Source organism: Microcaecilia unicolor, chromosome 6 (genome assembly GCF_901765095.1).
Source record: "Microcaecilia unicolor chromosome 6, aMicUni1.1, whole genome shotgun sequence".
Taxonomy (NCBI): Eukaryota; Metazoa; Chordata; class Amphibia; order Gymnophiona; family Siphonopidae; genus Microcaecilia; species Microcaecilia unicolor.
In genome coordinates this window covers 244,665,817-244,680,879 of record NC_044036.1, presented here as the reverse complement: position 1 = coordinate 244,680,879, position 15,063 = coordinate 244,665,817, and the positions used below count along the sequence as shown (strand labels likewise).

The window sequence follows — 15,063 nt, the reverse complement described above, 5'->3', positions numbered from 1 at the left end:
CCCAGGACATAAAAAAAAGTCTTATATTTAATGCTGGTGTCCTTCATGGTTGGGGGAAGAGATCCCAGACTGTGGGAGGATGGGTAGGGGGTAGGACAAGGCTGATGCTAGGCTAAAGGGCAGGGTGGAGGGGTAGGGCTTATCTATGGGATGAATGATTGAGAAGGGCTGATACAGTGCTACAGGGAAAAATGGGGAAGAGGGTAAGGTAGAGAAAGGAAGGGGTGATGCTGGGCTATGGAGATGGATGGTGGCATAGGGAAGGGAAAAGCCGATGCCAGGCTAAAGGGCAGGGATGGACTGATGCCAGTCTACAGGACAATTGCTAATGTTTGGTCCTCTATTCTGTAATTGATGAGAGTTGGTATGTGCTCTGCATGTGACCAAGGTGAGAGATTCTGCTGGCATGTAGTTTGTGTCAGGTTGTATGAGTCTGACTTGTCCAATGGGAAGTGTATTGCTGTTATGTATATGCACTGCTGCATTTATAAAAGTATTGTTATTGGTATTTGTGTTCACAATTGGTGTTGAGATTTACAACATAGGCTCTAAGAAGTTTCTTTGCAGGATTTAGTGTTACTTCACAAAGTACCTGGCAGTTAAGGGATTTTGTATTGCTATTATTGGGGTGCTACCAGAATTTGAATACATTTTTCCTGTGTTTTTATATTGCAAGATCCTGTCGTGTGTTGAGAGGTTTGCCACTGTAGTAGACTTATGTCTGGTCAAGTTTAAGATATGGGAAATGTAATTATATTTTAAAATATTGGTTTTTCTATTATATATGTGGTTTACGCTGATGCAGCTGTTAGGCAGACTACTTAGAAATCCATAGTCATGTGCATTCTAAGGCCTTATTTTGTAGTACTACTACTACTACTTAACATTTCTAGAAACACTATTCATACCTATATACATAGTGCCCACCCATATTAACTCTGGGCCCACCCAAAATGTCAAGTCTGGCTACGCCACTGCACTCAACTCAAGTATGCATATGCAGTAACACATCAAGGAGTAGCCTAATGGTTAGTGCAGTAGGCTTTGATCCTGGCAACTTGGGTTAGATTCCTACTGTACCTCCTTGTGATGTTGGGCAAGTCACTTAATCCTCCATTGCTCTAACAATCCAGTGTCTAGTTCTGGGATAAGCAGTATAAAATGTTTTGTACATTTTTGGGATCTTGCCGGGTATCTGTGACCTGGATTGGCCACTGTTGGAAACAGGATGCTGGGCTCGATGGACCTTTGGTCTTTCCCAGTATGGCAATACTTATGTACTGGATGTAGAACAGACTCAGGAATTTTAATAGCAGAAACAGATCAAGGAGTCCATGCCAAACAGGGGCGTAGCCACGGGTGGGCCGGGGCCTATCCATTTTCATCCCAGGCCCGCCCAGCAGAAAACCAGCCACTATCCCTCCTCCGTTGTTACAGCTTCAGCAGCGAAGTTATCCTGGGGAGATGTCATTCATGCTTTAGACTGCAGCACGGGACCAGCCACATGCCTGCTAACAGCTCTGCACAGTGTTCCGACTCCCGCCCCTTAAGACACAAACGTCCTGTTTCCGACACAGAGAAACAGGAAGGGGGGAGGTGGGCACCGCACCGCTCCACACTCTTCTTAGGGTGGTTTCCTTCTCGTCTCTGCTGCTCTGCCTCCATTCCCTATGGCTGCCTACTGCAGCTCCTCTAGCCTTTGCACACTAACATGGTCTGCCCTGCAGTGCACGCATCGATCTGGCACGGCGAGGTTTCATTTTGTCGTCTCCAGTAAGCCCCCAGGACCCTTGGATTGAGAGCGGGAGACAGCATGGGGTCGAAGGGTTGAGGCCATGGATTCATAGGTTGGTCTGTGTTTTCCCTCTCCCACACAGCCAGAGCTATAATCTCAGGGCAGGGCAGACGGGCCTGTGGGCTGCTGCAACCACATTGTCGTTCTTTATTGTTGGTGGCATTTTTGTTTGATCTCGCTTGTGTTTTCAGGTAAGCTGGCTTGTGCGGTATGGGGATGGGATAACTTTTCATTGTGATTTATTCATTGTGAGTCGTGATCAGTGTGTCATTTGGAGAGGCTGGTTGTGGGGATACCCTAGCACGTGTTGTATTTGTGTGGAGATTTTTTTTCTCCTGGTGAAGGGCAATTAAAACGGACATTATAAGAATCATGTGCTCGACATTCAGAGTTTCCATTCAGAGTTTCTATCAGTCTATTTACTTATTTTAGAACATTTTTGTGTATGTAACAACCAAGGCATGCACTAAGGGATATGAATTGGGTTGATATATGAGAGCATTTGGGTCAAGGGAGGAGGATGGTTTGTGGGAAGTAATTATTTTTACAGGATACTGTGATGTGTGTTTAGATGTTTGCCATTATAGTAGACTTATGTCTTGTCAAGTTTAGGTGTTGCTTGTCTAGTAATTAATATGCAAAATTTTATGTATGTTCTATACACTATTAATCAGAAGGTAGAAGAGACCAATTTAAATCTCATGAGAAGAGACCTCTCCTAGGGGTGCCAGCTTGAGCATACACTATTTAACCAATAACACATTTAAAGCTGCCAATTACAAAGGTATGCATACACTTACCTGTTGCTTTCTGTCCATTTACAGACTCAAAGTGGCACATACTGTGATGCTTTGGGTGTGCAATTGGTTGGGTGGTGTGTGTTTTGGCTGGCACTTTTGGGAGAGGTTTCTTCTCGTGAAATTTTATGTATATAACAGTTGTAACAACTCACCAAATCCGGGAGAGCTAGACACCACTTGGCAAGACTTCTCCCCTGGAAAGTACTTGAAAGGGGGTAGCTGGTACAGGTGGCATTAAGGGACACACACACAGGGCTCAAAGACGCTCCTGATGATGACAATGGTGTTGAAGATACTACACCCAAGGCCTGAGAAGGAGGATGCACAGAAACATGTTTGTCCATCAGAACAGTCAGTCTTGGAAGCAGGCATAATTTCCTTGCTTTTGCGCTTCCTCCCCATAATGCAATTAAATAAAAAGTATGTACAATGCGAAGAAGGATCTCACAGCAAGCAGAATCTCCAAAGGGGCATGACCTAAGGGGCATACCGCAGCCACTTCAGCATTTAAGGTGATCCAGCGAGGACCCTCCGATGATGTCAGGAGCGTCGTGCTCACAGTGTCATCACAGCGCCTGCTCACAGAGCACAATCTCTCCACTCATCTCATTCCTTTGGGAAGCACACAAGGATGCCAGCCTCCATGTATCTCAGGCTGCTGCGGTGTTTTTAGATGATCCTCCAAGGACCCTCTGATGACAGCAGGAGTGTCCTGCTCATGTTGTCTCCACAGTGCCTTCTCACAGGGCACAGCCTCTCAACTTGTCTCATTCCCTTAGGCAGCACACAAGGACACCAACCTCAAGTGCCTGGCTATCCTTTTATGTACGTGTGACTCATTTATGCTTATTTATATAGTTAATTTTTTTCTTGCCTAGATTTATATTTGAACTCCTGATGCAGGCAGTATACCAGAAACACAGCCCGTGTCAAGTCTCTTAAGCAGTAATGTGCTTTCCCATGTAAGTCAACTGTTTATGGCTTATTTAGAAAAATTATCTTGTCTTTATTACTCTGGTTTTCGACCAGCTCATAGTACGGAGATTCTTATATTGGCTTTGACTTCCCATGTGAAGGAAACATATAAGCGCCTGGAAGCAGATGATTCTATTGCAGTTTGACATCTCCATCAGTTGATGCAGTAGATCATAGTCTTCTGCTTGAAAGATTATCGGATATAGTTGTCTCAGGGGTTGTACTTTATTTGGTGCATTTTTACCCCACATTTTCCCACATAAGCAGGCGCAATGTGGCTTACATTAAGTCAAAAGGATACAATTCAACATAGAGATGGCACAGAAACAGAATGTGACAGGAGGGGAAGGTACACGAAATGCCAGGGGTGAAGAACCAACAAGAGAGAGAGGTTAAACAGTGGAGGAGCCAGGGGAATGAGCCTTGGCGAATAAGAAGGTTTTTAAGGACTTCTTGAACTGTTGATGGTCGATGAGCTCCTTAAGCTGTCTTGGCAGAACATTCCAGGATTGTGGACTGATGTAGGGGAAGGACGAAGCATAGAGAGTCTTGTATTTTACATGCCTGCAAGTGGGGTAATGAAGATCGAGGTAGGACCTTGCAGTTCTCAGGGCATTTCTAGATGGCAGATCGATTAGGTTAAGCATGTATTCAGGGGCTTCTCCATGTATTATCTTGTGTGTAAGTGAACAGATTTTAAATGTAATACGGTCTTTGACAGGCAGCCAGTGCAATTGAAAACGGAGTGGCTGAGTAGGAACAAAGCGAGATTTTCCCAGGATAAATCTTGCAGCTGTGTTTTGAGCCGTTTGAAGCCTTTCAGAATATAGTTCCGGCAACCGGCATAGATCCCGCTGCAGTAGTCTATATGGGATAGGACCAGCCAGTGAACAAGGGTACGGAAAAGTTCCCATGGTATGAGATGCCTGATACGCTTCAGCCTCCATATTGCATAGAACATTCTCTTTGTGATGATTTGCACCTGATTGTCCAGGCGTAAATGGTTATCCAACACAACTCCAAGGATTCTCAGGCTATTTGAGATTGGAAGTTTGCAGTCCTTAACGGTGATTGTGTTGTGAACTACTTTAGAGTACTGGGACGAAAGAATGAGACATTGTGTCTTGTGTTTATTAAGCTTAAACAGAAACACCTTTGCCCAGGAATACATGATGGAAAAACTGGCATCTATTTTATCAGAGATTTCGGCTAGCGTTGACTGGAAAGGGATGTAGATAGTCACATTGTCCGCATAAATGAATGGGTTAAGGCCGAGTTTAGATAGCGCTTTTGCTAGCGGAATCAGCATTACATTGAAAAGGATTGGAGAAAGGGGTGAGCCCTGAGGTACCCCACAATAGGCTTTCCATGGTGCAGAAATGATGGAATTAGCTTTGACTTGGTAGGTACAGGAGGTTAAGAAACCCTGGATCCAGTTTAGCACATTCCCTCTTAGCTGGGTTACTGAATTTTTGAAAAATCGGAGTTACTGTGAGGGGCATAATCGAACGCAAACGCCCATGTGTAAGAACGTCCATTTCCGAGAACGGGTCCGTGAAGGGGTGGGCCGAATTGTATTTTCGAAAAAGATGGACGTTTATCTTTAGTTTCGAAAATACGGTTTGTGCCAGGCAAATGCATTGGATGTGGGCGTTTTTGAGATGTGGGCGTTTGTTTGAGCTGGGCATTTTCATTTTTCAGCGATAATCGAAACCGAAGCATCCCAGTTCAAAAATGACCAAATCCAAGGCTTTGGGTTGTGGGAGGGGCCAGGATTCGTAGTGCACTGGTCCCCCTCACATGCCAGGACACCAACCGGGCACCCTAGGGGACACTTTTAAAAAAAATAGGAAAAAAACTTTAAATTACCTCCCAGGTGCATGGCTCCTTTACCTTGGGTGCTGAGACTCCCAAATCCCCCCCCCCAAAAAAAAAAACCCACTCCCCACAACTCAACACCATTACCTTAGCACTTAATGGTGAAGGGGGGCACCTACATGCAAGTACAGTGGGTTTTTGTGGGGGGGGGTTAGAGGGCTCCCATTTACCACCACAAGTGGTACAGGTAGGGGGGATGGGCCTGGGTCCGCCTGCCTGAAGTGCACTGCATTACCCACTAAAACTGCTCCATGGCCAGGACTTGTTGCTGTTGTATAACCTTGGCACAGCAGTTCACACCGTAAGACTAATCTTGCTGAAAACGTCCTTTATTTCAATAACCGCGTTTACTCACAGTTAACTGCAGATCAGAGGTTGTGCCCCACTGGCAACGAGTCTCCCTGGTACTAAGATTAGCAGTAGGTCAGAGCTGGCAGAATGGTGTACAATGCCCTCTTTCAGCAACATTCAAGGTAAGAACTAAGTTCTGTAACGTGGCTAACATATGAAAGGGATCTAAAACGGACTTACAAAAATGGCCACTACCTCGTGGACTACCGGAAACAAAACAGGGCACACTCTGACCCAGTAAGCAGAGGGAAAAGCACCATGGGAGAAGAGTCTACCAACTACCAACATCGTGAGACTGTAACACAAGCTAGTGAAATCACGGAGCCCAATACCCTACACCCACTGCAATGCTGATGTGACCCTGCAGTGCACCCGAGAGCCCAGGGCCGGTCTTAGCAAGTGTGGGGCCCTATGCAGACCAATTTGATGGGGCCCCACCCTAGCCCCGCCCTGCCCTAGCTCCGCCCCCACCCTAGCTCCACCCCACCCTAGCTCCAGGGCCGGCCACCCCTCCCTCCGAGCTCCAAGGCCCCCAGCTCCAGAGCTTGTCGATCCTGCACAGTCAATGCCAACTGAAAACCATGTCTTTTTCACAAACACAGATACACCCTAATCCACTATAGAATAAGTAGTAATATTTAAACTTTCTATTTAGGCAAAAATTAAACTGAACCCCCAAGATGCCAGACTCTGCATACAATTCAACACCACAGAAACAGAAAATGTCCCCTATTACTGTGCAAAATATAAAGACAGCAGATGTAAATTTGAAAAAAAACTAACAAATATCAATCACCACTTTAAAAATTAGCAAATAGAAATAAAATAAATATAGAAAATAATATAATACCATTTTATTGGACTACTACATTTAGCTTTCAGAGGCCAAAACATCCTTCCTCAGGTCAATACAGTATAGTACTGTTACAGTATCCTATCCTGACCTGAGGAAGGGGATTTTGTTCTCCAAAAGTTAGCCAAAATGTATTAAAATTAGTCCAATAAAAAGATTACCTTGTTTACATGTTCTATTATAAACATTTATTAACACAGCTACAATACTACTTTATCCTAAAGCAAAAAAATAAAAATATATATTTTATTTACAGTTTGTTGTCTCTGGTTTCTGCTTTCCTCATCTTCTTTTCACTGTCTTCCTTCCATCCAGCATCTGTCTTCGTTCTCTCTCTACCATCCAGTGTCTGCCCTCTCTGCTGTCCCCTCCATCCAATGTCTGCCCTCTCTCCCTGTGTCTTCCATCCACATCTGCCCTCTATCTCTGCCCCTTCCATCCACCATCTGCCCCTGTCTGCCCTCTCCCCCTTCCATTCACTGTCTGCCCTCTCCCCCTTCCATTCACTGTCTGCCCTTTCTATCCCTTCCATCCACTGTCTGCCCTTTCTCTCTGCCCCGTCAATCCACCATTTGCCCTCCCTCTCCCATTCATCCGGGTCTTCCCTCCCTCTTGCTCCCCCTTCCATCCAGGATCTGCCCCTCTGCCCCTTTTTTTTCAGCCCCCAGTTCCAGCCCCACTATCCCACCAGTCCCCTGTTTCAGCCCCAGCCCTTTTCTCCCACGTCCTGAGCTTCAGCCCCTGCCCTTTTCTCCCACCAGTCCAGAGCTTCAGCCCCCAGCCACTCCTCCCTGTCCCCTTTTCAGCCCCCAGTTTCAACCCCAGTCCCCAGCCCTTTCTCTAACCAGTCCCAAGCTTCAGCCCCAGCCACTTCTCCCTATCTCCTTTTCAGCCCCCAGTACCCACAGTTTCAGCCCCTGCCCCTTTTCAGCCTCCAGTCCCAGTACTAGCCCCCTTATCCCACCTACCCTCCTTTTCAGCCCCCAGTTCCAGCCCCCTTCATCCACATGCCTTGTATTAGGGCCCCCCTTTTCAGCCCCAGAACCATTCTCCCACCTGACCCACGCATGCCCCATTTTCCCACCAGCCCCATGCATGGCCCCCATTTCCCATATGGCCCCTTCTCAAACCCCAGTTCCAGCCCCCTTCTCCCATCTGAGAACCCCCATCCCACACCCTTCTCCCATCTGAATCCCCCTTACCCCCTCCTCCCAACTGAGAACCCCCATCCCACACCCTTCTCCCATCTGATTCCCCCCCCCCCCCCGACCCACCTACCAACTCTGTTCTCCTGCTGCCACCCACTAATTTAAAAAAAATTTGAGAAGCGCCGAGTAGCAAGCAGCGCCTCGCATCTGCCCTGCTAGTAAAAATCTCCTGCACGTCGTTGGGCCTTCCCGCATTGAGTCCCGCCCTCCTCTGAGGTAATAGCCTATTACCTCAGAGGAGGGCGGGACTCAATGCAGGAAGGCCCGACGACGTGCAGGAGATTTTTACTAGCAGGGCAGACGCGAGGCGCTGCCTGCTACTCGGCGCTTCTCAAATTTTTTTTTAAAGGTAGGAACAGAACAGCGATCAATCGTCGGGAGGGTGGGAGCGGCGGGCGGGGCGACCTCAGGTGCATGGGGCCCTATGCGGTTGCCTCGGTCGCCTCGCCCTAAGACCAGCCCTGCGAGAGCCACATCTGACCCAGGGAAAGGCTGTGAGAGGATCAAACACATTCTGCTGTCATGGAGGTGGGTATGGAATTTGAGGGTGGCATAGAGGCTGGGAAATAAGGTTTTTGCAAGTGGGTTTTTTTTTTGTGGGAGGGGGTTAGTGACCAATGGGGGAGTCAGGGGAGGTGATTCCCAATTCCCTCCGGTGGTCATCTGGTCATTTAGGGCACTTTTTTGGGACCTGTTCTTGAGAAAAAAGGGTCTAAAAAAGTGTCCTAAATTCTTGCTAAAAACGCCTTTCTTTTTTCCATTATCGGCCGAGCGCGCCCATCTCTGCTCGGCCGATAACCATGCCCCAGTCCCGCCTTCACCACGCCTCCGACACGCCCCCATCAACTTTATTCATTCCCACGACGGAGTGCAGTTGAAGATGACCAAAATCGGCTTTTGATTATACCGATTTGGCCGCCCACGGGAAACGGACGCCCATCTCCCGAACATGGGCGTTTTTCTCCTTTCAAAAATAAGCCTGTGTGTCTATCTGAATAATGCATTTTCTAGTTATTGGTCTCTGGGCTGTGGAATCCCTCAAGGCTAGCCCCTGCTGCCGATACTTTTAAATGTCTTTAAGACTGCTTTAGGATTAGTGCAACTGAATTCTGGAGAGTTGTTGTCTTATGGGGATGACATTTTATTGCTACTTCTGGTACCATCATTAATTTCTGAGGTATCTGAAGTTATTTCTATGGAGATATATAGAATTCAAAAATGGGCCTGGTCGAATAAACTAAAGCTGAACCCAAATAAACTAAAGCTGAACTCAAATAAAACAAAAATTCTATGGTTCAAGAAATCTGATGTAATTATGCCTTCCCATATTAGACTGACACATGATAGGATGCTACCTAGAGAGTTTTCTCTGTCCTATGGTTCACAGGCTAACCATCTTTGAAGGAAATCGTTATTTAAGTTGAAACAGCTGAGACCAATTCAATCATTTTTTACAACAGAGACTTTCGCTCTGCTGGTATAGATGATGATATTTCCTCAGCTTGATTATTGCAATGTGTTATATATTGGAATTTGCTCTAAATATTTCCATAAGTTATAGTTGATTCAGAAAACTGCAATAAGATTAATTTTCCGACTTAACAGATTTACCAGTGTTTCAGAATATATGATGTGATTGCACTGGCTTCCGGTAAAGGAGCGTGTTTCTTTTAAAGCGTTATGCATACTTGCATCAGATTTTATGTGGTTCTACTTATCTTTTGATCAATGCAGTTTTAAGATCCTTGTCAAGTCAAGTAATTATTCGCCCGATGTCTTTTGGTAAGATGAGATTTCGGAAGATATTTAATACTATTTTTGTTATTGAAGTTCCTTTAAGGAATTCTCTCTCATTATCTATCAGAATTGAGAATAATTATTTAAAGTTTCATAAACTGTTAAAGACATATTTTTTGGAAGCTGTTATTGATTTCTATTTTTGTTAATAATATATGTGAGATACTCTTCTATTAGTTACCGAGACCTTGAAAGAATCTATACTGTATTGATTTAAGGCATATTATTACTAGTGTTATTAATAATTATTTTAAATATATAATTTTATCAACCATTTAGGATTACCTTTGGGTTTTCTTAATTTGTAAATCACATTGAACCCTTGTTTAAGCAAACACATGATACCATTTTCAGATCCTTCTTTTTCATTTCTGATGTAGCAAACTCGGGGTTGATATACTAATATGAGTTATTGGGTAATTCTATAAATGGGTTCCTAACCGTAAGCAGGCATTTTTTGTTATTGCCCTGATCTCTTGAATAAGATTCCGCTATCTGTAGGGATGGAAAGAAACTTGCAGCATTTTAAGCGTCTGCGTAAAGCTTACTTGTTTTCTTTGGCTTTCCCTATTGTAGGCCAAAATGAATTATGAGCTGCTTGAATGGATATTTGTGGTGTGTTATGGGATGTTAGTTTAATCTTGAGTGGATGTCTTCTGTGTGTTGTGTACTTTCCTGTGTCATTATAGTTCCTTTTCCATGCCTTTTTAAAAATGTATTTTATTGTAAACTGCCTTGATATATTTTATGTAATACAGTATATCAAATTTAATAAAATGTAAACTGTATAAAGTGCCTACTGACGAGCCTATTCTATCAAAAGACATAGGCACATACTTTTCTTTATAGAATATCCTAACCTTCCAAGAATGTGCTCCTACTCCAGGTAGGATAATTTATATCAGCCATAGAGCTGGTGTAAGTGATTACATCTAGATCACTAGAAGTGGAGGAGTAGCCTAGTGGTTAGTGCAGCGGACTTTGATCCTGGGGTTCCTCAGCCAGAATGCTGGGGTTTCCATTGCAGCCTCGTGAGACTGCCACAGGATGTTCTGGAGCCATTTTTGGACTGAAAGCAGCATAAGCAGGAGCAACTGGAGGTGTGGCTCTGGCAGCAGCGGGTGGCCCAGGAGGATCTGCAAGGTGCTATTTTTGGTTTTGGTTCTGGGCGAAACCAAGCAGCAAATTTTGACTTTTGATTCAGTTTCAGCCAGAACCAAAACCACTGGTTTGCCTCTATAGCCACAACTTTAATATTATGAACTATGGACATCTGACTACCTAACAGATTTGCAGTTCTCACCAGCAAGGAGACATTTTTTAGTTTTTACTTAATGCTATTTCCTTTGCCCCTCTTCCAGCCATGTTGTACTAGATGATTGGGGCACTGGAAGGACAGCCATGATGTACTTACCCTCAGATTTTTATTAACCATATTTTCTGACACCAGTCATTTTTCATTGCTTTAGCACATATTTCCATTTGTTTGATCTTTATTAATCAGCCACCCTCATCTCTGTACCAGGCCTTGGAGGTCTGGTTGTCTTTAATGAAGCCAGTAAGTTAAAAGCTTGTAATTGTCCCTTTTGCCCCCTTCTTCTGGCATATAGGCAAATGCCATTTTGTACTGCTTTTCTTTTTTTTGACAATGAGACACTGCCACAGGATGGGGCCAGTAAATCCTTACTAGGGCCCAACTCACTCCGTCCCTCCCTACATAGCTGAACACAAAGTTAAGTTAAAAATGTCCAATTCAATCTCTGTCCAAGCAAAAAAACAGCACAAAGGGCCTTTAATGAATTCACTTTTAAGGTGTGTGTGCTCAATATTTCATGATATATGGAGGAATACATTTATAGACAACTTTGAAATTCAACAGATGTTCTGAATTTGTCTGTATAAGCCTCCCTGTCATTGGTGTGACCCCTGACGCAGGTGCGGCAGCACCGAAACACGGTCCATGTCGGGTCTTCCTCCAATCAAATTTGATCATTAAAAGGTTTTTCAATATAAGTTTTGTGTCCTTTTCATTTTTAAAGGCCCTTTGTGCTGTTTTTTTTTGCTTGGACTTTGTTTTGTGCTTAGTTCCCTCTCTTTGTTACACTACAATTCAATCTCTGTAAAATGAGCACCATCATTCTCTGATAGGTGGAAAAGTTTGAAAAGAAATTATTAACAAGAAAGTGTATGAATGTGAATATTTCTAATTTTTCTTCTTTATTGTTTTGTCTCATCTATGTATTTCCCTCTTCCCTTCATTCAACTGTGATGATGCAGACTGGAGAGATGGAGGTTAAGAATCCCCTCTTTGATGACTCCTCCCTGCACCCAAGTCCCAAGTCACAGTAGTGGTGCCTTTAGTCCTCGACTCCCATGGACTTGTACACAGAATGCCAAAAAAGAAAAAAATTAAAGATGGAGACAGTTCTATTGAAACTCCAGCCTATATGCCATGGATGAACCTTCTGGTGCATGGATCAGTGAATCCTCAATAAGACTGTTAGATCACCTGAAAGCAAAATGGCAAAGTTCAACGAAAACTGGACCCTCTTGATCAGAAGTATTAATATTTTGGTAATGTCTGCAAGGTTTTCCTACTTGCAGGGTAAAATTTGACCTGTAATTATATAATCCCTTTATTTCCATTTTACGTACGTTGCAATTAAGATATACTCAGGTATATGCCATCCAAGGAGCTTTCTTCAGGAGTCAAATGAAGTATCCATTTATCCATCCATCATATGTGCGATCATTTGAGCATCCTTACCCTTTCCCTTCAAATTCAAATTAAAATAGAACGAATACTGTACAACCTTTCCATGCAAGATGTCCTGAGTATGGAGACCATTTGTTGTGTGCATGGGAGTATTCAAAATATAATGCACAGGAGTACAGCTCTATGGTGGAGAGATGAATATTTTCCTAGCCATCATAATTGTTGTCTCTGTGGCATGAAAAAAAAATGTCCAAGGACAAATATCTCCAAATTATCAGCCATTGGTGTGACCCAAGATTTTTGTGACAATTGATCTGGATTTCCATGCTGCATGTTTAAAGTCTCTGCATGGGCAGCAAGACCACCTACCCATACAGACAGGAATGTATGGGCCACTGATTATCTTAATAAATATGTTTTACTGTACCTTCATTCCTGTTTGTAAATGTCCAAGTGAACACACTTCATGGCCCACTTGGATGATGATCAGAATCATGTTTGCCTGTAAGGCAGTGCAGGCATCATCAGGACCTTCTCCCTTACTTTTTAAAGTCTGGGTGTGGGCTTTTGGGGCGGCATAAGTACTGTTGTGGCATTGTATCAGTTCTGAAGGAAGAGACCACAGTGGTAGCAACACTCAAATACTGAATCTTACTGGGAAATTTTTTTTATTACTTGTCCTATGAAAGTTGCATTGTTGGTACCAATTCAGACTTAGATACTGTACCTACCAAGGATTTGCACCATCTCATACACATACAGCAGAAAAGTCAGAGAAGGAGCTAGATAAGAGTCTTTCTATGCATATGTCCTTCTCTTCAAATGACTATCTTATACACATTCATAGCAGAGAAGACCGAGAAAGATAGGTAAGAGTCTTTCTGTGCACACATCTCACACACATTCATAGCAGAGAAGATAGAGAAAAAAAGAGTTTTTCTCTGTATATGTTTCATTCTTCAAGGGATCATTTCACAGGACAGACTCAGAGATCTTTAACTGTGTACAAAGCTTGTTAGATAAAATCCTTATTTGTCTGAAAAAATGCAGCCTTAAAGCGACAGTGACTCCAGGCACCCTATTGCCTGGAAAACTTTGTTATCCAATACCAAGCTCTGAGCTACCAAATGATTTTGGTGGCCATTTTACTAAGCAGCGTTAGGCACTAACATGTGACCTAACACAGCTTAAAATGGCATATGGCGGGATGTGCTCAGGCATCCTGCAGTAACTGCCAAATTTGTGCTCGCTAACCACGTGGTAAAAAATATTTAAAATATTTTTTGAGGGATCATGTCAGGGCAGAGAATGGTGTTTCTGCATTAAACAATGTATCTACATTACCGTGCACTAGCTGGTTAGCGCAGGAATACTGCATGAGCCCTTACCGCCTACAAAATGGGTGGCAGTAAGTGCTCATGAGCTAATGGCAGCATTAGTACATGGCCAATAATTCAAAAATACATAAAAGTAGTTTTTACAGATGCGATAAAAATGGCCTTAGCATGTGGGAAAACACGCATAATGGCCACTTTTTTACTGCAGCTTAGTAAAAGGACCCCTTTATTGCCACCTTCTGTTTTTGTGTCATTTCCCCTCTTAACTTCTCCTGACACTCACTGTAGTGGGTGATAGTAATGTGCAATATTGAGAAGGCGGGGGTGGGATGGTGAGGGGAGGACCTGTTGTATAAAGCTGTCTGACACTGGCATCAGTGGTGATGCAGTTGACAGTATAGGTTTTCTAATAAACCAAACCAAGCTTCCAAAATTGCTGAAAGGTATAACATAGAGCTCTCCAGTGTTGACTTAATATTAGGCAAACTAGGCAGTCAGTTAAGATGGCTGCTTCTGGAAGCAGCAAAGAGCAGCTGCAGTCAAAGCAAAACAATAGCTCTTGACAGGCACACTACTCAAAAGAAACATCCGTGTATATTTTTACCCACTTGAAAGAGGGTAATTTTCAGATATGTATTTACCCTGGTCAATGACTTTTAGAAATTGCCATTATTATGTATGTATATCAAAACAAAGTTTAATATTTATAAGTGTGATATCCATCTATGCATTTTACAGGATTGTTCTGGTCTGTTATGGATGCAGATGGGATAATCATGATTGTTGAGTGTAATGATGAAAATCTCAGGGGGGAGGCTAGGTGCATAAAAGATACTTTGCAGGGGGGTGGGGAGGGCACAAGGCTGAAGGTTTGTCTAAGGCATAATACTCTTCAGCCTTGGGATACTTAGTCAGGGAGCTTGCTTCCACTACACCCTTTCTTTATTCATCATTTGAAAAATAAATTTCTTATATGGGGTACTCCGTTATGTAAATAATCACTATCTTTCATTAAGTAAAGCAATCATGTTACTTGATTACTTCAGATTTTGAACTGTCCTGTATCATGGCTCACTTTGGTCTGATCTGTCACCTTTCTGTCAATGCTTTATATATATATATATATTGTTTTTTGTTTCGTTTTTGCCTTTTTTAACTTTTGCTTATAATAAAAGGCATGCACCTTTTATTATGGCCTTCTCCCCCTCGGTTTGGGTTTTCCACTGCATCTGTTTATGCTGTGTTTATATGTCAACTGTGTCAGCAAAATAGAGATTTTTAATATCCTTTAAAAAGCTTTTTTGTCTCAGGAGTGAAATAAAATTAAGAATTAAAAGAGGGAATTGTCATAAC

At 43.2% G+C, this 15,063-nt stretch overlaps 1 protein-coding gene across 1 annotated transcript in view; it reads left to right on the top strand.

Annotated features, from left to right (window-relative positions):
- Positions 1-13,802, top strand: part of NPDC1 (neural proliferation, differentiation and control 1) — a 366,783-nt gene extending 352,981 nt beyond the window's left edge. The window contains exon 9 of the mRNA XM_030206816.1: positions 11,935-13,802. Within this exon, the coding sequence (XP_030062676.1) occupies positions 11,935-12,006 (72 nt within the window). The 3' untranslated portion in view covers positions 12,007-13,802. The remainder of the gene's footprint in view (positions 1-11,934) is intronic.
- The last annotated feature ends 1,261 nt before the right edge of the window (positions 13,803-15,063 follow it).